This window comes from Pseudorca crassidens, chromosome 2 (genome assembly GCF_039906515.1).
Source record: "Pseudorca crassidens isolate mPseCra1 chromosome 2, mPseCra1.hap1, whole genome shotgun sequence".
Lineage (NCBI taxonomy): Eukaryota > Metazoa > Chordata > Mammalia > Artiodactyla > Delphinidae > Pseudorca > Pseudorca crassidens.
In genome coordinates, this window is record NC_090297.1 from 4,678,839 (window position 1) to 4,699,330 (window position 20,492).

Here is a 20,492-nt window from a genome sequence, read left to right on the forward strand (position 1 = left end):
CGCTTGTCGCCCCTCACTCGGAGCTCCCCGAGGGCCTCCCGAGGCCCGGGCACAGGGCGGGTGACGGCCAGGGGCAGCTACTCACACTGCTTTGGTATCCGGAGCGTCTCGCTGTCGAGCGCCATCACCTGATGCAGGACACCTCGGAACTGGTAAAGCACTTTCAGGTTCTTCTCTTCGCCCACACACGGGTCATAGAACCCAGGCAGCCCGGCCTGTAACAAGCAGACAGAGCAGACAGATTCTCACTCGAGGCGGTGGTTTAAAGCCCAGCAGCACTGCCGTCTGCCGCCACCTGGAGGAGCAGCGTGGAAGGGCCTGGACTTGCCCTAGGGAGCGGCCCACAGAAGATGCAAACTTGGGAGCTTGAGGAAAAGAAACGAGAATTTCAAAAAGCTGCCTGTTGAGTCCTAGACGTTGCCCTCCCAATAGGCCCCTTCTGCCACACTAACAGCACCTCTGTCTTCACAGAAGCCATGCCGAGGTGGGGGGCTAGCAGCCTGTTCAGGGAATGAGGGCTCTTTGGCCTGAGCTCCTCTGCGCTGTAACTCGCCTCCATCACCCACGCCCCGGGCCCCACCGCGAGCCTCAAACGTGCTACGGGCGACCTCATGCTCCTTCTGGAACGAGGCAGGGCATAAGCAGAGTGTGTGCTCCTGGGGGCAGGAGGTATGCTTTGCTTGCTGGTGTACCTGGCCCACGGTAGGGGCTCAGTGATACCTGGCAACGAACAGATGAACAGATGAAGTCAACGGCTCCAGTGTGACTGTGTCACTGCCGGCTGTGTCACCCGGCAGTGAGTGTGGCAGCACGCGAGGTTCCGCTGCAGTGAAACGGCCCCTTCGAGGGGCCGCCGTCCGTCCCTCTTCCCCAGACGCCCTTCCTGTCTGAACCCCGGGGCCCCCGAGCGCCCACCTTGGAGGCCTCCGTGAGGATGAGCTTGGAGTCCTTCACCAGGCACTGCAGGGGCACAGTCACATCAATCACCTTCACCTTCTCGCTCTTCTTGCTCTTGTCGTTGACAAATTTCCCGTACCAGGCGTTGACGATGATGAGCCCTGAGGATGGGCCCGGTCAGGGTGGGGCGGCCGTGGCGGGCGGCCCCCTGTGCAGCCGGGCTGCAGGGACCACACGCTCCTGTGAGACCCCAGCACCCACCCCGTCCCCAAAGAGGCCAGGCCTCCTTACCCATTCTGGACTCTTCGGCCTCGATTATTCTTCGGACAGATTCCTGCATCAGCTGAACCTGCAAAGAACAAGGATGCCACCCTCAGGGCCTCCCTGGGCTCCACCTCTGTGGAGAGCCACGGCTGCGTGCCCAGTGCCTGTCAGCCCTGCCCCATCCACTGTCCGTTTCTCCTGGACATCACTGCTATCATTGGTCATGGAAAAACAATTCACTCAAAGGGAAGGAAGAGGACAATCCCCACCACTTAAAAAAACCCTCTTATGGGACTTCCCTGGTGGGGCAGTGGTGAAGAACCCGCCTGCCAATGCAGGGGACACGGGTTCCAGCCCTGGTCCGGGAAGATCCCACACGCCATGGAGCAACTAAGCCCGTGTGCCACAACTACTGAAGCCCGTGCACCACAACTACTGAGCCCGCGAGCCACAACTACTGAAGCCCGTGCACCACAACTGCTGAGCCCGCGAGCCACAACTACTGAAGCCTGCGTGCCTAGAGCCCGTGCTCTGCAACAAGAGAAGCCACGGCAATGAGAAGCTCGTGCACCACAAGGAAGAGCAGCCCTCGCTCTCTGCAACTAGAGAAAGCCGGCGCGCAGCAACCAAGACCCAATGCAGCCAAAAAAAAAGATGAAATGACCAAGGAAGTTGTTGGGGAAGAAAAGCCTGAGACCTGAGGCCCCTGAGACCAGCATACAGGGTGTGAAGCACTTCCCCCCACAGCCCTGGCTTAAGAAGCATGGGCTCGAAAAGAGCGGCCTGTGCCCTGCACGACAGGCAGAACAGTCCCAGAAGCCACGGAGCAAAGGACCTGCAGGGTGACGGTGATGCAGCACTTACAGCAGCTTCTGCCTCTTGTTTCTTCTGCAGGATGTCGGTGGCTGTGCTTTCCCTTTGCTTCTCCAGCTCCCTAATGCGAGAAAAAGAAGCTGCACGTGAGGAGCGCGGCGTTAGCGGCAGGGAGACAACAGGGCCCCTGGCTGGGCCTGCGCCTGCAAACAGCCTGTGATCTTACTGAGCTCCCCGTTCTAGAACTTTAAACAGTATTTCCAAGGCGAGCTCAAGTAAATCTGTTCATCCCAGACCTGTGTGGCTTCCCTGTTGTCCCCAGATGGCTCTCCCCGACCTCTTCCGCAGAGCACATGGGAAACCCAGCACTGTGGGAGGAGGGCTCCACACGGCAAGAATCGCAGGAAAGGGGTCAGCGGAGAAGGTGAGAATCACAGGAGATGCCACCAACCTGGCATCATCACATGACCCTTTTGACAGGGACACTGCATACTACCTTAGACACATCCATGTACTTTGCCAGGGAAGCACACGCCTGTCCCATCAGACTTGACCCAGCACATTCTCTGCTCCAAGCCTGAAGTCTCCTGAGGCATTAGGACCCTGAGCTCTAATGAGTCAAAGGCTAGAGGGGCCCCAAGAGGAGAGTCATGCCTTTCTCCCAGATTCTCTAAGCTCAACGAGTTATTAAATTAGATCATTATAAAGTAACAAATCTAAACCACCTCTCAGATTTAATGTTATGCTAATGGCTTATCTATAAGAAACTGCAAAATAATTTATATCTCGATGACTTCTAAGACTATAGTTAACGCATGCCTTGTATGTAAGAACTCAGAACCCAATCCTCCTGAATTCAGTGCCAGGAAAAGAAATGGTTAGAATGAGAAAAAGGAAAACTTGTCATTTCTGTGGTCATGGTTTATAGTCCCAACAGTTTTGTAAACTAACTCCAATTCTTTCTGAAAGTAGGAAATGTGGGTTAACAGTAGTACTACTATGAACTAACGACAAGAACTAGTTAACATTTATCGAGGACGTGTTGTGGACCAGACACCGTGGTAATAAGCACTGTACATGGACCAACGCGTGTAGTTTCCCTAACAGCCCTGCGGGGTAGCTTCCGTCACCTCCAGTTACAGATGAGGAAGCTGAGCACAGTGCGGTTCAGTGGTGCCCCGCCCCGTGCTGTGAACTCACTTCTCCTTCTGAGCCCTGAGGTAGGGTCTGATGACCAGGCGGTGCAGAGCGAAGTAGAGCACGAGGGGCCCCACGGTGGCATAGAACACGGCGCTGGGGAGCAGCTGGTCCGTCAGGTGGATGGGGAAGAAGTAGGTCTGACTGGCCCTGTTTAACCTGAAAACAGAACAAAGCCGAGCGCCCACATGAGCCAGGTTCCCAGGGAAGGGGAGGGGTCTCAGCCCCAGGAAGAGAACCTCTCCATACACGGGACTCCAGGAGCAGGAGAGCCTGAGGCTTCGAAGTCCACTCCCGGGTGGTCCCCTGTCCCAAGGTTTAGCCGCTGGATCTGTGTAAGTGACGGAAGAAAGGTGTCACGACTTGCTGACCACAAGCAACAGACTAACGCCCGACCAAAGTAACCGTGGCCTGAGGAGACAGGAGTGGCCGCTCCTCCAGGGGTCCTCTCTGCTTTCAGTGATGGCTGAGTAGTTCCTACTGGACCAATCATCCCACAGACATCAACTGTAAACTCTGGATCACACATAACAAACACCTTCAGGGACTGGATAGCAACCAAGGGCAGAAGAACGGAACGGCACTGGGGAATTTCCTGATATTTTTTTAAAAACAGCTTTTAGCCTGAGGGCAATTCTCAGTCTGTACCATATGGATGATTAAAACTGGAAAGAAATCTGCAGTCCTATTGGACTGAAGAACCAGACCTCAGAGTTTGGGGCAACCATTGCAGCTGGGAAGAGGGGGTCCCCCAAAAGGAAAGTCCCAGGTGGGGAGTCCCAGGTTCTGTGTATAAATGTGCCACAGGTCTCCAGCTGACCCCTGGTCTACCAGTGGCCGCCGCACAGGTGAGTCCGAGTTTGCAGTCTGACTTGAGTCAAGTTAACGACCTTCTAAAAGGAAAAAAAGACAATGCTTTTTGGGAAAACATAACAGAAAATAGAATTTCTACAATATATTGTTTGCAATACCCAGAATACAATACCGACTACTCTACGTACCCAGATACGACGAGAGAAAAAGAAAACGAACAGAGACCGACCCCAGATGACCCAGATGTTGGAACCAGCAGATAGGATTTTAAAGCAACTATTTTAACTCTGCTCGAAGACATAAAGTATTCACTGATGATTTAACAGCAGACTGGATATGAGAGAAGAGTCAGTGAATTTATAGATTAATATAAACGATCCAATATGAAGAACAAAGAGAAAAAGGACTGACAGCAAATGGGCAGAGCCTCAGAAACGTGTGAGACGACATCCAGAGGTTTAGCACACGAGTAATTAGGGCCCCAGAGAGAAGAGGATGGGGCAGATATTTAATATTAAATATTTAAAGAATTAAATGGCCTAAAAGGTGCAAATTTGATAATTTTACAAAAATACATACATAGATTTACAGATGCAAGAAATTTAGCAAGCAGCATAAATACAACAAAACCACATGTAGGTCAGCAGTCAAAGTGCTGAGAAACAGAAGTGCAAAAGTTGAGTAGCCAGGAAAAAACCAAAAAAACCACACACATTACATGCAGGGTATGTTTCAAATGACCAACAACTTGTAAGGAACAAAGGGAACCAGAAGACAGCAGAACACCTTGAGAGTACTGAGAGAGAACTCTGTTAACCCTGAATTCTATACCCAGGGATGGGACACTTCAATAATAATGAAAGCAACTCCAGAACTGATAGACACTCAAAACTAAAACAAGAAATCAAACAACCCAATAATAAAACAGACAAAAGATGTGAAAAGAGATGTCACTAAAAAAAAGATATGGATGTCAAATAAGCACATGAAAAGATGCTCAGTATCTTAGACATGAGGGAAATACAAATCAAGACCACAATGATCTGCTAAAACAGCCGACACTAAAAAAAACGACCCTACCAAGGGCTGGGGAGGATGTGAAGCAACGAATTCTCGGAGCTGCTGGTGGGAAAGTGAGATGAAGCTGCTACTCTGGAACACAGCTTGGTGCTTTCTTATAAAGATCATGAATCAATGAAATAGAAAACAGATAAACAGGGGCTTCCCTGGCGGCACAGTGGTGGAGAATCCACATGCCAATGCAGGTGACACGGGTTCGAGCCCTGGTCTGGGAAGATCCCACACGCCACGGAGCAACTAAGCCCGTGTGCCACAGCTACGGAGCCTGCGCGCCACAACTACTGAGCCCACGTGCCACAACTACTGAAGCCTACGAACCTAGAGCCCGTGTTCTGCAACAAGAGAAGCCACCGCAATGAGAAGCCTGCACACCGCAATGAAGAGAAGCCCCCGCTCGCCGTGACTAGGGAAAGCCTGCACAGCAACGAAGACCCAAATAAATAAATCATTTATTTATTTAAAAAAAGAAAACAGAGAAAATGAAAGAAACCAAAAGCTGGTTCTTTGACACGTGAAGTGCCTTAGCTAGACTGATTAAGAAAAACGTAGAAAGAACACAAATTAGCAACGTTAGGAATGAAGAGACATCATCTATAAATAACTAGTGACATCAAAAGGATAAGGGGGTATAAGAGCAACTTCATGCTAACAAATTTGACACAGATGAAATGGACAAATCCCTTGAAAAACACAAATTAACAACACTGACATAGGATGAAACAGAGAGAGTAAATCCTAAGAGTTCTCATCACAAGGAAAAATAATTGTTTTTTCTATTTAATTCTGTATCTATATGAGATGGTAAATGTTCACTAAACGTACTGTGATAATCATTTCATGACGTATGTAAGTCAAATCATTATACTGTGCACCTTAAATTTATATAATGCTGTATTGTCAGTTATATCTCAATAAACTGGAAGAAAAAAGATGAAACAGAAAATTAGAAGAGCCCTATATTTATAAAATAAATTGAATTCATTATCAAAAATACTCCTACAAAGAAAATTCAGGCTCAGTTGATTTCATTGGTAAATTCTATGAAACATAGGGGAAAAAAAACCATTCTTACACAAATTCTTTCAGAAAATAGAGGAGGGAACAATTCCTAACTCATTTTATCAGGCTGGCATAATTCAGTCCAAAACCTGACAAATATACGATAAAAAGAAAATTATAATCAGCATCCCTTAAAAATATAGATTCAAAAATTCTTAGTAAGAGAACAGCAAATCAAATCAAGCAACATATAAAAAGTATTATATGTCACGATCCAGTGGAATTTTCCTCCACAATTTTCCTGTAAGGTTGGTTGAACGTTCAGCAATTACCGTGATTCATCAAATAAACAGAACATAAAAGTTAGCAATTGCTGACCTGAGGTGCCTTCTAGTAAAACTTTCATTTATTTACCAATACAATTTGGACAATTCAGCCTGTTGATAACAGGAAACTTGGCTGAAGTGAAAATGTTTCTTTCCAAAGAGGCAGGGTGGCATCCTTGGGATAAAAATTCAATTCAGATCATGTCACGTAACATCTGCAGTGGAGGAGTGTTTAAGGCAGATACAGAGTCGCAGAGAACTGTGCCTCGTCGGTGGTCCCGATGTGGGGGTGGGGAGGAGAAGGGACTGGGACGCAGGGGACCAGACGGCTCCCTGCACCCTTCATTAAATCTCGGGCGTCCTCAAATCTCATCTGAGAGGAGAGGTGCCTGATGCCAGCTCTGGCCTCGGCTCCACGGTTGAGACATGGTCTGCTTCCTCTCGCTCACCGAGTCCCTCTTCAGTGCCAGGTTGTGTTCCAGGTGGCAGGAGTACAGAGAATAACTAAACAGACTAAGTTAAAGCGCTTCTGATGAGGGGCACCGGGGGATGGATGGCCTGTCTGGGGTGAGGTGAGGGCCGCTAAGTTTTCACAGGGCAATGAGGGCAATCGGGTGACACGCGCAGAGACCGGAGGGCACTGAAGGAACCAGCCACGTGGTTACCGGGGACTGAGGAACGGCACATGTTAAGCCCAGAAGCAGAAGCAGGCTCGGTGTGGTCCCAGGGCAGCCAGTGTGGCTGGAGTGGGGCGACCAGGGGGCAGAGAGGACAGTGAGAGGCCAGGTCGCAGAGGGTCCTGAGGACTCTGGCTTTTGCCCTGAGTCGAGGGAGTCGCTGAGGGCTTTAAGCAGAAGGCTGACATACACTGGCTTAGATTTTAAAAGACTGTCTGTGTGGAGAAAAGTGTCCCAAGGGTGAAGGAGATCGGTCAGGAGGACACTAGTAATTCCATGAGACGGTGGCCGCAGAGATTGTGAGAAATGGTCAGATTGAGGATGTGCTTTCAGACGAGAGCCAAGAGGATTCCGAGATACACTCAGTTCAGAGTGTGCGGGGGGAAAGGGTGGTGAAGGTGAGCTCCAGGGTTCTGGACAGAACCCACGGAAAGATGGAGCACTGAGCACTGAGATGGGGAGACTCCAGACACGGCAGGCTTTGAAGGGCACATGTGACCGAGGGCAGGGGGAGGACCGGGGCTGCAGATGTGACATGGGGATGCTGTGAGGTATCTGAGGAGAGATTCGGGAAAGGACGAGGGATCTATGAGCTGGAGGCCTGTGGGGAGCGCCAAGCTGGAGCTAGAACTGTGAGCGTCCCCGGAGCCCATTGCTACTGAAGCCAGGATGCCGGATCAGACCGCCGGGGGGTAAGTCTAGGCCGACCAGGGCCCGACAGTGGGGCCTCCGCTTAGAGGCAACCAGCCAGTCAGGTGAAGCCAGAGGCAGCTCGGTGAGGCCGGCAGGCGGGGGAGACAGGGTCCGTGTGCAGGCGGGAAGGATCTGGTAGAGAGAACCCGAAGCTGCTGCGCCGATGACCACGCAGTACACGTCACACTGTGAGGGCCGCAGCCGGGTGGGAGAGCGGGCGTGCGGGGCCCGCACCCGGGCCAGCGGGGAGGCAGAGGGTGGTAAGAGACAGGCGGGGCGGAAGACGGGCCGGGGGGCACAGGGAGGTTCTCTGAGGCAGAGACTCAGACCTCACTGAGTGAACGTCGGGCTTCTGGACTCCTTGACATTTGCTTACACACCCAGACAGAAGCAACCGCATCTCTAAGAACAGAATCACAAAGCAAAGTCTCCTCCTTCCTTAATGTAGGTAAAGCCCAGGTGAGTTACAAGGTACCGGATAATCCCTGGCCAGAAGGACGAGTTCAACATACTTGACTTTGAGAGAAACTCCCTGCGGGACTCCAACGCTGACAGCTGCACCCAAAACGCTGTGCCTGGAGATCTTCCTCTCTGCTCCGTACTCCACCACCGTCCCGAAGAAGCCTGCCCTGCAGGAGCAGACCCCAGTGAGCGAGCAAGGGCCCCTCCGCTTCTGATCCCTCCTGGGTCCCTCCCAGTCACCACGGGCAACTGTCACTCGGGCCAGAGGCCGGGGCCCCTACCCCCAATTCTCTCTTGCCCTGCCAACCACCCACAGGGAGGACGTTCACCACTGACCCCTGGTCAATGAAAGGAAGAGTCAGGACACCGGACCCTGGGCGCGACCGCAGGCAGCTTACTGCAACCAGCGCCACTGCCAGAAACCCCTACACAGATCAAGCGTGCTCCCGCGTCAGCCCGGCCAGGACTCACTTGAGGGATCCTTTCACGCGAGTCTGATCGTCATCCTGGAATTTGTGCTGATAGCTGATCAGCGCGAAGGAGTGAGGGATTCCAAGCTGGGGAGACACAGAGGGAAGAAGGAAGGCAGTTGAGACTGAAGTAAGCAGGGTCGCCCTGTCCCACAAAGTGTGTGAAAATTTGCCAGGAGCCAATATTTAAAAACTGGGAGATTTCAAAGACTTCCCATGAAAAACAGAAACTCCTGCACACCGAGCCTGTGCTCTCACACGGGTAGTGGCTGCCCGCCAAAGGGTGGCTGCTGACTCCCCGCGCTCCTGCCCGGCCACCGTGGCCCCTGCGCGCACGACTCTGCTGGGGCGCCACTTACTGACCACGGCTCTCTCCCACCCCGATTCTGTGGGCTTCTCTCACCAGAAAGGTGAAAAAGGCCTTTTGCTTTAGGGCAGTTGGAACACAGCTCCCGTGGGGGCCTGAGAACAACAGCGTTCAACTCCTGAGTGTGGGTGGACAGAACTCGCCCTTCGGCCATGTGGGCGCTGGATTTGGGGGTGAGCAGGGGGAGGGTGGTCAGGGGCCCACAGAGGGGCTGGAGGAGGGTCCCCCTGGAGGTGTCCTCACCTGCAGGGCCACGGTGAAGTGGCTGGTCTTGGTGTCCCGGACGATGCTGGTGTTCATGGCCGACTGGATGCCCCAGCGCCACTGCAGGTAGCCCACCGTGTTCTTGTCCAGGTTCCGGGCCAGGACAGTGGTGAGGCCAGGCCGGATGCCACGGGATGAAAACTGTAGAGCACAGTTTGTCGTCACAAAGCTGGGGGGACACACAGAAAGAAAGGGTCCTGGATGACAGTGGCCACAGCCGTGCTAGGCCCCGTCCTCTCCGCCAGCCCACACCCTGCTCGCCATCACTCCCACGGCTCCCCGCCCGCGATCCAGGGAATCTCTCCAGTTACCCACCCGCCAAATGGCACTCCCCACCTCCATCCCATTCCAACTTCAGCTACAGCCAAAGAGGCACCTGCATGTCTGCGCTCCTAAACCAGCAGATCCAATCCTGTCGCAAGTCAGAGCCACCTGCGGAGGTTCCCAAGCTTGGCTGCACGCTGGACTCACCTGGTGACTCTGAAAACACCGATGGTCGGCTCCTGCCCCCAGGTGTGCTGATTTATAGACCTGGTGTGGGAAAAGCTAGCCAGGTGACGCAAACGTGCAGCCAGTCTTGAGAAGCCCTTATCCAGGGCCCACCCCAGACCAATGAAGTCATTCTTTTTGGGTGGGGGCCCAGGCATCAGTGCAGTTTTCAAAGCTGCCCTTCCATCCTGATGTGCACCCAGGGCTGCAAAGTATTGACCAAAAGCTACTTGAGAAGCTAGCAAACCATCCCCCGAAAGGTCTCTGAAGTTGATTTCCGAGGGAGTCAGCCCCATCTTCTGGATAAAAAGGGGTATTTCACTTCAACAGCAAAGGAACTCACAGCACTTCACTCAAGCCGCTCAAAGACGAGCAAGCAGCTTGCCTCCAGCGAACAGCCGTCATACACTAGATGCCTGTTTCCTTCCTATGCTCTGGAGGCCTCGCTTGTGCCCCTAAAATAATAATACACGTGGTAACTCTGATGACATTTGCTCCTGTGCTCACAGACCTCTTCCCAAGGCCACACGAATGAGGAATCAACTCCTTGCTCTGCAAAGGCCCCCAACCCAACCTTGCCCCCTTTATCTGACACTCCAGCCACACCGGACAGCAGCCACATTCTTCCCCTCTAGCCACACTTGGGTCATTCAGGGGAGGCAAGCAGGGAGAGGAGAGATAAAAGTCACCCTGTGACTTTTAAAGCAATCAAAACATAAACAATGAGATCTCTGTTTAATCAAAGTAATACGATTTCGTATTTTTCTGGAGCGTGTCTAGAGAGAGAGAGAGAGAGAGAGACAGACAGACAGACAGACAGACAGACAGACAGACTCTGGGGCCAGAGCAGCAAGTCAGGCACTGCCCTGGGAGACGGAGAACTTCCCACCGGCCGCCTGCCTTTCTCCAGGCTCACCCACACCCACCAACTAATATCCTTCTCGTCACCAGTTTGGACTTGAAAGTAACTTGACCCAGGGCCTAGGGCACCCGGAGGAGGAGACACTGCACATTACCAAGCTGGCGCCCTTCTATAATCTGCATTCTCAAGTCTGATAAGCCGGGTACTACGAAGAAATTCAATCTCCAGACCTGCGAAAGCTGAGGACCAGCCGCACCCAGACTCGGGCGACCGCTTAACGGACAGACACTTGGAGGCCCGACCAGAACGAACAGCCCACAGATCTTCCTCAGTGAGTGCCTCCTAAATGTGTCTAGTCTTCAGAATGACCTGGGGCGCTTGATAAAACTACGGATTCCGGCCCCCGTCTCAGAGGACCTGAGAGAGGTCTGGGGTGGGGGCAGGAACCTGTGCTTTCCGTCGGCAGCATCGGAGGGGACGATCCCAAGCAGACAAGCTTAGGACAATGCTGACACGTACATGTACTGCCCACCTGGTTAAAAGCCTTACCCCTTGCCCCTCTCCCAGAACTGTCGGGTCCGAGTCCCAGAGCAGAGGCCCGAGAAGCCGTGTTCTAACCAGCATGTGGGTGACCCCCGTGCTGGGGTGTCTAGTCTACCCCTCGCTCTCTGCCTGGAAGCCCCGCTCTCGGAGTTCTGCTCGGGCTGTGCTCATCTGCACCCGTCGAGAAGCCACAGCTTCTTCTCTCTCTCACGGCACTTCTTACTCTGCGTGGGACGGCCCTGCACACTGGCCTTTACCAGTCTTGCCCTGCAGGCATGCAGACGCACATCGAGCTGGAGGCGAAACACCTTTCTTTGCAAACGTGTGCTCCGTTCCAGAATTCCTTTAGCTGTATTTTATCCCCCAGAGGAAAGAGTTGTTTACCTTCCACCCAATTCTTTTATCTGAGCTCAGTGGGGAATAAGGACACCTCTGTTTCCTATATATATATATATTTTTTGCGGTACGCGGACCTCTCACTGTTGTGGCCTCTCCCGTTGCGGAGCACAGGCTCCAGACGCACAGGCTCAGCGGCCACGGCTCACGGGCCCAGCCGCTCCGCGGCATGTGGGATCTTCCCGGACCGGGGCACGAACCCATGATCCCTGCATTGGCAGGCGGACTCTCAACCACTGCGCCACCAGGGAAGCCCTCACCTCTGTTTTCTAGAAGGGACAGTCCTTCAGCACTGCCAAAGCAAAGACGAAGGAGAGCAGAGGGGGTGGGGTTTACAGCTCTGACATAACACGAATGTGCCCAATAATCAGGCTGCCTCACTGCTTACTAAAGCCCCTCTCGAACCTAAAACGCATTCTCTGTGACAAAGAAATGAGCCGCAACCCGTAAGTATTTCAGACCCTGACCCACTTCCCTATGAAGTGCTTCCCCTCCCGTGTATCATGGTCTTCACAGCCCACGGTGACCAGGCAGGGCAGGAGCCTGGCCCTGGGCTGGGACGAGAAGCAGACCTCCCTCACCCCCGATCCAGTGCTCTCTGCAACGAGCACAGGGCCTAGGCCCCACGCCAGCTGCAGGGTCTGCCCTCAGTGACCTTGCAGGACAGACGACGAAACTGCAGATGATTCTGACAAAAAGAATACACAGGTTCTGGTCTCCTAAATCCACAAGGACCACCAAAGGGCATTTATATTTATATTTATATTTATATTTACCATCTTGGTGTGAGATTACGGAACAACTTTAGGCCAAATAAAGGCCCCTGCAGGTCCCCAGCTCCAAATTCTAACTGTTCAAAAAAGAAAAAGAAAAAGAATTAATGGTGTTTTATCTCACAGCACAGTAAGCTCCTCTGGTTATAATTCCCTCATTTAATTCAATGCCATCGGCCCTCAGGGCTCTAAAAGTAGGGGTGGAAGAGTCTTAATATCTCATCTTAACATTTGTGAAAGGGAGATTACTGTCTCCACGACCCAAGGAGGCCTGAGCCCCTCCAAAGAGAGCGCTGCTGGCCCCGGGTCCCTGTCTCCCTAGCTCAGGCCATCCACACGGTGCCCGCTGCCGTCAGGGGTGGCCGCCCTCGTGCTGCACAGGCGCACTTCCACCTGCTCCGCTGCACCGCCTGCAGGTCCCACAGGTGAGCGGCGATGGCTCTCAGGGGGCTGATGTTAAACCCACCAGCAGTTCTGCACTCGCAGTCGTGAAGCCCAGCCGCTCTGGCTGCCTCATTACTATTTTGGGTGACTTTCAAGGCAACTCTTCAATGTTAATTTGATGCAGTTCAATTTGCTCGGCAGAGCTGGCTGCTTAATGACTGCCAAGCAGTGGACCGGAGCGCTGAGACGGAGGCGCCGGCCTTCTGCACTGTGCAGGAGGAGCGAACAGCCTACAGGTGTTTGCTTAAGGGAACAGAGATGCTGAGTTTCTAGACGTGGGATTTCCAGAGGCTGGCATCAGGGGGATATCTTCTTGTTCTATCCTAACTTTGAGCTGCCCGGCAGACTGAGAGCAATCCTCAGATATGAGACACAGTTTTCTCTTGGGGACAGCCAACTTATGCAAGTGTGACAGCTGGCACTCTTACACAGTGATGTGGCCAACTGAGGTCATTCTGTTGCAGTGGACAACACGATCTCCCCCGTTGGCATTCTTACCTCTCCCCAGCCCTTCGCAGAAGTGACTCGTCTGAGCGCGAAGTTAATGGAACCCCCTCCGTTCCCATTCTGGGTTGAGAGGCTTCCAGAGAGGATGGCTGTGTCTGAAGCTGTCAAGGGTGCCTAGGAAATGACACCTGCTGGTAATAAATTAATCAAAGCAACAGGAAGCGCCAATGACAGAGCCTGACGAATACACCCCAAGTGCAAGGCCACAAGTATAGGTGAGTCCATGGTTCAAGCATGCAGGGATGCAGAACTGCCTCACCTGCCTCACTTCTCTCTCACCCTGGCATCTGAACTGCACGTGGCCATCAAGGTCAGGTTTTGCAAAAGCTTTAATGGGCAAATTTCAAAAATCCAGGGGAGACGCAGGGCTAGATGCTGGTTCTTGGTGTCCCAGTGCCATCAGACTGCACGGTAACTTCACCCCGTGCCTCCCCACGCAGGACATCTGGGACTTCCCAGTCCTTGCCATGGCTGCAGTGACTGACTCTGGAAGCCCCAAGAGGGGGCAGGTTTCCCTGAGTTAGGACTTCACGCTCTAGGCTGATGCACTGGAGAATAAGTGCATGAGTCTGGGGGGCAGAGACCCACCCTGTCAGCAGGATGGCCTCACACTGCCACACCCGAACAGTGGGCAGAAAGATGACATTTAGTGACCCCAGGGCTCAGCACACAGGAGAGTGTGCCTTAAAACTAAGGCCGGTTCTTGGAATTTCCCACGGAGGGCTGCTTTCTCTCCTAAAATCGTCACGACCTTGGCTCCCCCTTCTAGAGCATGAGCGAAAGTTTCCTGCTGGTGAGCCCTGAGACTCTGAAGCTACGCACCCCTGGCACTCTTGCTGCTGACATGCTGGCAAAGCAGTATGAACAAGGTCGTGACTGGAGCTCTTCTTTTTTTAAGCGGCTAACTGCATCCTTTCATAAATAAAGATGAGAAAACCCTGAGCAGACTCTCTCATCCCAGCTGCACATCTCGTGAATCCGAGTGCCCTCGCTGAGCCCCCTTGCCCTGGGGGAGGCATCTGTGTGCTTTACCTCAATGGACTGGGATATGTGCATCTTGTTAATTTCAATCTGCGGAAAGCCACTTCCAGACACATCTTCGTACTCCTCCTCGTAGCGATCAAAAAGGTCAGTGGCGTCGATGCCAACGCTGATGGTCCCCTGGGGCAGAAAAACAAGCAGTCAGCACCAGGCTTGGGATTTGTGGGATGAAAGACAACACTCTGTATTTCAGCAGCCGCGTGGTTCACTGGGTGCGCGGGACTCCACGAGCCTACGGAGCACAAATGTCACGGTTCAAACCCGAACAATGGTCGAGCACCACTAACTCGTAGCGTCAGAAAGCCAGGCATGTCCACAGGCGGATGACTCCCCAAGGACAAGTGGTAGGAAAAGAAGATTGACCTCTATCATGGCTCTGAATTGCTCCTCTCCGGATGTAACCCACAAACGCAGAAAACCAGCTAGAAACTAGCTACATGGATTAAAAACTTTTAACGTTCAATTCTAAACACTCTATGTCACCAAAGTACCTTAAGAGTCTTTAAAATATAGAAATACCTTCAAAGACAAAGAAGTGCAAACCAAATAAAGAATGGCAGATTTAAAAATTGTTCCACCTCCTAAAATTAATTTGAGACTTAAATTATGAGAAACAGAACCCCATTCTCTCAAGAAATAATAAGCTAAAATTTTGCTGATAAAAATGCTCTTTACTCAGAAAATCAATGTTTATTATTTTTTTTTTACCGTCGTAAGACCTTACAAATGGGCAGATACCTTAATCTAACATATAAAGACATGACCCCACACACATTTTTATTAAATTCTCTGCAGCCCATTAAAAAAAAAAAAAAACTTCATTGAGGTTTAATTTACATGTAACAATATAAACCACTCCCGTTTGAAGTGTACAATTTAATGAGTTTTGACAGGTGTGTCCACTTGTGAAACCACATCCAAAATCACGATACAGGACACTTCTATCACCCCAAAAGGAGCTTGGGAGAACGTGTTCCCTCCCCGAGAAGGGGACACGTGAGCTGGGTATGAGAGGGAAACAAGGGATGAGCCTGCGGGACTCCCGTGGAGGAGCGTGGAGGCCACTGGGGCTGGAGCGGAGGGAGGGAGGCGGGACTGGGGGGTGCTGGGTGTGGCTGTTCACATAGCAGAACATTACGGGTGGGGTTCATCTGGGATAATACCGGTTTAACCTTGATGTTTTGGTTGGTTTAGCAGTTATCCCAGATGTTCATTTTTAAACAAAGTGACATCACCACCAATAGTATTTTCATCACCAACAGTATTATCATCATCAATAGTTGTCCGAATCTACGCAGCCAGAGTGGGTTTGGTGGCAGCCTTCACTCTGTGCTTCTAGCATTGGCCACCGTCTCAGCTAGGTGTGTGGGATGCAGGGAGAATCTAGGAGGTGACAAGGCTAACCCATCACTCTGCTCCTGTCTCCTTCCAGGAGGCGTGAACAGCACCTCCCACTCCAGGACTGCACGCACGTGCTCGCTGAGACGGTGGCTAGACACAGCCCTCGCGGCCGCAGCTGGCGGCGGCAGAACTATTAGAAGCTGCTGCCCGTTTGGCACATCAGGCAGGTGGCCAGTGCCTGGGCCTGTGACATGTGTGAAGCTGTCAAGCCCCCGGTCGGCTATGTCCAGGGGCAACTCCAGGTGTATGTGAACGCGTGGGAAACAGAGGTGGGCCAGTCCTGCAAGAGAAGGTACCAGAGAGCAGTGTCAGCACTGCTGCTGGTGTTTCTCCCCATCTCCTGAATGGTGTAAACCAGAAGCCGGCACGCTGGCTGTGAAGGGCCACAGGACATACTTCAGGCGTCGTGGGCCACACGGTCTCTGCTGCAATTCACGTCTGCTGTGGGGAAAGCAGTCAGACTATCCAGCAAAGCACTGGGCCTGACTGTGTTCCAGTAAAACTTTGTTTATTGACACTGACATCTGAATTTCAGATAATTTTCACATCTCAAAACACTATTCTTCTTTTGATTTTTTTTCCCCGACCATTTAAAAATATATAAACCATTCTTATCTCATAGGTCACACAAAAAGAAGCAGTGGGCCAAACTTGGCAACTTCTGATATAAATCTGCAAGGTTTCTTTCTTTTCTTTTTTTTTTTCTGGGGGTGGGACAGGGGTAATGCTTTCATTTTTGATAAACGCTTCAAGCAGGAATGAGATTAAACATAGTGTATGTTCAATGAAAAAAAAATTAGGACTAAATTTCCACTTTCTCAGAAAGTTAATGAACACTGACCATCCACACCAACCATATGAAAATCAAGCCTTAGCATCTTCTTCAACAGTGAGTCATTCTTTAAAGACTGTGACCCAAAGTGAGGCTGTAGCGGCAGGTGTACTTACATATAGCTGTGAAAAATGACTTTTCATTTAGATCAAATGGTAGTTCCTCTATGTTAATTTTACTCATTTTTCCATTCTAAGGTTTGTAACGCACGCACGAAGGCAAAGCAATAGCCATTTATAAGTTAGTTCTATTAGCAGAAGAACCTCACAACTAATGATACCACTTTTTTTTTTTTTTTTTTTTGGCGTGGTACACGGGCCTCTCACTGTCGTGGCCTCTCCCGTTGCGGAGCACAGGCTCCGGACGCGCAGGCTCAGCGGCCATGGCTCACGGGCCCAGCCGCTCTGCGGCATGTGGGATCCTCCCGGACCGGGGCACGAACCCGCGTCCCCTGCATCGGCAGGCGGACTCTCAACCACTGCGTCACCAGGGAAGCCCTGTCATTTTTAATTGGTTAAATTTATATCCTCTCCTGGAATGGAATGAAATTGACAAGGTCTTCCTATAGTTTTGTGACATCTAAACTTGAAGCATTCAGAAGATCATAAATGGATGTGGAGAAAAGGGAACCCTGGTACACTGTTGGTGGGAATGTAAACTGGTGCAGCCACTGTGGAGAACAGTATGGAGGCTCCTCAAAAAACTAAAAATAGAGCTACCATATGATCCAGCAATCCCACTCTTGGTTATATATCCAAAGAAAACGAAAACACTAATTCAAAAAGATACATGCACCCCAATGTTCATAGCAGCATTCACGTGGCCCAGGTTCGATACCTGGTCAGAGAACTAGATCCCACATGCTGCAACTAAGACCTGGCACAGCCAAATAAATAAATAAATGTTAAAAAAAAAATAAGAATGAAAGTTTGCCATTTGCAACAACACAGATAGACCTGGAGGGTATTATCCCTAGTGAAATAATTCAGAGAAAGAGAAATACAGTATGTTATCACTTATATGTGGGATAAAAAAATCAAACAATCTAGCGAATATAACAAAAAAGAAACAGACTCATAGAGAACAAACTAGTGGTTAGCAGTAGGGAGGGGGAAGGAAGAAGGGGAATGATAAGGGTAAGGGATTAAGAGTTACAAACTACTATGTATAAAATAAATAAGCTACAAGGACACACAGGAAACATAGCCAATATTTTATACTAACTATAAATAGAGCAGTCTATAAAAATTTTGAATCATTAAGTTGTACACCTGAAGCTCATATAATATTGTAAATTAATTATACCTCAAATTAAAAAAAGGATGCTAAGTGAAATAAGTCAAAGAAAGACAAAAAAAAGAATACTACAGTATAAAGAGAAGAATCAAATATGCCAAAAATTTCAAATTTACTAAATAAATTTTCTCCTTGTATGAATATGGTATGCAATGTTATGAAGGAATAAAAAACAGAGACACTGAAAGGACATTCTTCAGAAAAACAGCGGTAGGGGACTTCCCTGGTGGCGCAGTGGTTGAGAATCCGCCTGCCAAAGCAGGGGACACAGGTTCAAGTCCTGGGCTGGGAAGATCCCACATGCTGCGGGGCAACTAAGCCTGTGCGCCACAACTACCGAGCCTGCGCTCTAGAGCCCACGAGCCACAACTACTGAGTCCACGCGCCTAGAGCCCGTGCTCCGCAATGAGAAGCCACTGCAGTGAGAAGCCCGCACACTGCAATGAAGAGTAGCCCCCGCTCGCTGCAACTAGAGAAAGCCCGGGTGCAGCAGCAAAGACCCAACACAGCCAAAAATAAATAAATTTATTTAAAAAAAAGAAAAACAGCGGTGACAGAGCGTGGACTCGAGAATCCCAGGAAGGCCTCCCACAAAGGCATGCCTACTGGGATCGCAGCCTGCACAGAGCCCCCTCCTCGATTTGCAGTGACCCAGGACTTGCTTTTGCCCAAGAGGATGCAGGGGATGGGATGGCGCAGACTCCAAGGCTAGGTCACAAGGAACCTTGCAGCTTCGTCTAGGCCCCGGGGAAAGCTAGCTACCGTGAAACAACCCAACTACCCTGAGACGGCCAGGCTGGGATTCAAGGTAGTCGGGGTAGAGGCCGCCTGCGAGAGATGGCAGGCCACCCTTGGCCACCACAGCTGCAGTGTAGGAGAGGCACAGGCGTGCAGATGCCATCTTCAACATGACCCAGCTACCACTGGGCTGCATGGGGAGACCCCAGGCAAGAACCATCCGCCGAGTCCAGTCACTCCACAGGAGCGAGAAAATCAAATCGTCTCGCAAGCCGCTAAGCTTTGGAGAGGTTCGTCATGCAGCAGCATGTAACCAGACACAAAATATCAGAGAAGGATATAAACCAATTAAAGTATGTAAGTGTATGCCAAAAATAAGGATTCCACTTCTGCGACTTTCTTCTGAACACCCCTTTTCACTCTCAGAAATGTCCTGATTTGGATGTTGAATGACACGGTCTCCCCGCCTACAGGTCACCATAAGGATGCTGGCTGACCATGAATGACGTAAGCCACCAGAGAGCAGAGCAGAGCCACCCGGTCTGACCTGCAGGCTCCCCCTGGCTCTGTGCTTGGGTGAGGAGGGAAGCAGGGTCACGATGGCAGCAGTATCACGAGCCACTGACTTACGTGTGTGGGTTTCGTCCTCAGCCACCTCATTCAACTCACAAGCCCCGACAGTTTTCAGTTGGTTCTTTAAAAGACAGGCAATGATACCATATGCAAACAATGAAAACCCTTTCAATATTTTTCTCTCTCTTGTTATTTGTCTAATTGTATTGGCTAAAACTTCCAGAATAATGTTAAATACGGTTTTCTTTCCTTTCCCAAATAAAACCTTTGAAATGATAAACATTTGTGTTAACTCCACACTGACAATCAATCGATTCACCAGAGGGTAGAGTAGACTTTAGAGGTTTAAAAATAGTGCTGAAGGCACTATTTCTCAGCTATTTTGTTGTTTCTTTAAACAAGGCCAAAACAGTGGAAAACTTCAATGAGTCAGTGACTTCTGTGACTCAGTGGCCTTTGGTGTTGATCCAAGGCTATGGAAAATGACCCCCCCGCCCCCCAAAAAGAAAGAGAATGACCCAGAGAATGTAAGGCTCAAACGTCAGCCACACCTGAAGAGCCACCCAGAGAGGGACTGATTGTCATCTACTATTTCCGAGAGTGGTTCAGATGCCTGCCATCTGCTCTTCTACCAATTCCAGGAAACGACCTTTTGAAAATGGACTGGTCACAGCACCAGAACTAGATAAGACTTCTCTATGAGCCAAACAGGGGTTTGGCTGCAACTTACAATTCATTTTCAGTTTCAGCATAATATGCTTTTCATACAATGAGATGTCATGACTTAGGAATGAGAGTTGGATCTGAATTTTAACAGAGGATCAAAAAGGATCGAGAAAAAGAAAAAAGAGAAAAGATAAACTCTAACTCTGGATAAATTAATGGGTTAGACTTCTTCCAACAGCTTCTAGCTCAATATATGCAAGTTTATGTCTTTTTTTTTTTTTTTTTTGCGGTACGCGGGCCTCTCACTGCCATGGCCTCTCCTGTTGCGGAGCACAGTCTCCAGATGCGCAGGCTCAGCGGCCATGGCTCACGGGCCCAGCCGCTCCGCGGCACGCGGGATCTTCCCAGACCGGGGCACGAACCTGCGTCCCCTGCATCGGCAGGCGGACTCTCAACCACTGCGCCACCTGGGAAGCCCTTTATGTCCTTTTATTATTAAATCGTTATTAAATCACATTTTTTCATATAAAGAGTTTACAGAGGAAAATACTTTTAGATAATCTTTGCTATTAAGTGCAAATCACAAAACTTTTAAAGCATTTTGTTTAT

The 20,492-nt window shown here is 50.5% G+C and overlaps 1 protein-coding gene across 1 annotated transcript in view; it reads right to left on the minus strand.

Moving 5' to 3' along the window:
- DNAJC11 (DnaJ heat shock protein family (Hsp40) member C11) overlaps nt 1–20,492 on the minus strand; it is a 69,678-nt gene that overhangs the window by 944 nt on the left and 48,242 nt on the right. The window contains exons 5-15 of the mRNA XM_067718730.1: nt 14,369–14,497; nt 13,328–13,450; nt 12,389–12,462; nt 9,302–9,491; nt 8,693–8,778; nt 8,272–8,388; nt 3,175–3,330; nt 2,026–2,095; nt 1,189–1,246; nt 916–1,058; nt 86–215 (exon numbers count right to left, since the gene is read on the minus strand). Of these exons, the coding sequence (XP_067574831.1) occupies nt 86–215; nt 916–1,058; nt 1,189–1,246; nt 2,026–2,095; nt 3,175–3,330; nt 8,272–8,388; nt 8,693–8,778; nt 9,302–9,491; nt 12,389–12,462; nt 13,328–13,450; nt 14,369–14,497 (1,276 nt within the window). The remainder of the gene's footprint in view (nt 1–85; nt 216–915; nt 1,059–1,188; nt 1,247–2,025; nt 2,096–3,174; nt 3,331–8,271; nt 8,389–8,692; nt 8,779–9,301; nt 9,492–12,388; nt 12,463–13,327; nt 13,451–14,368; nt 14,498–20,492) is intronic.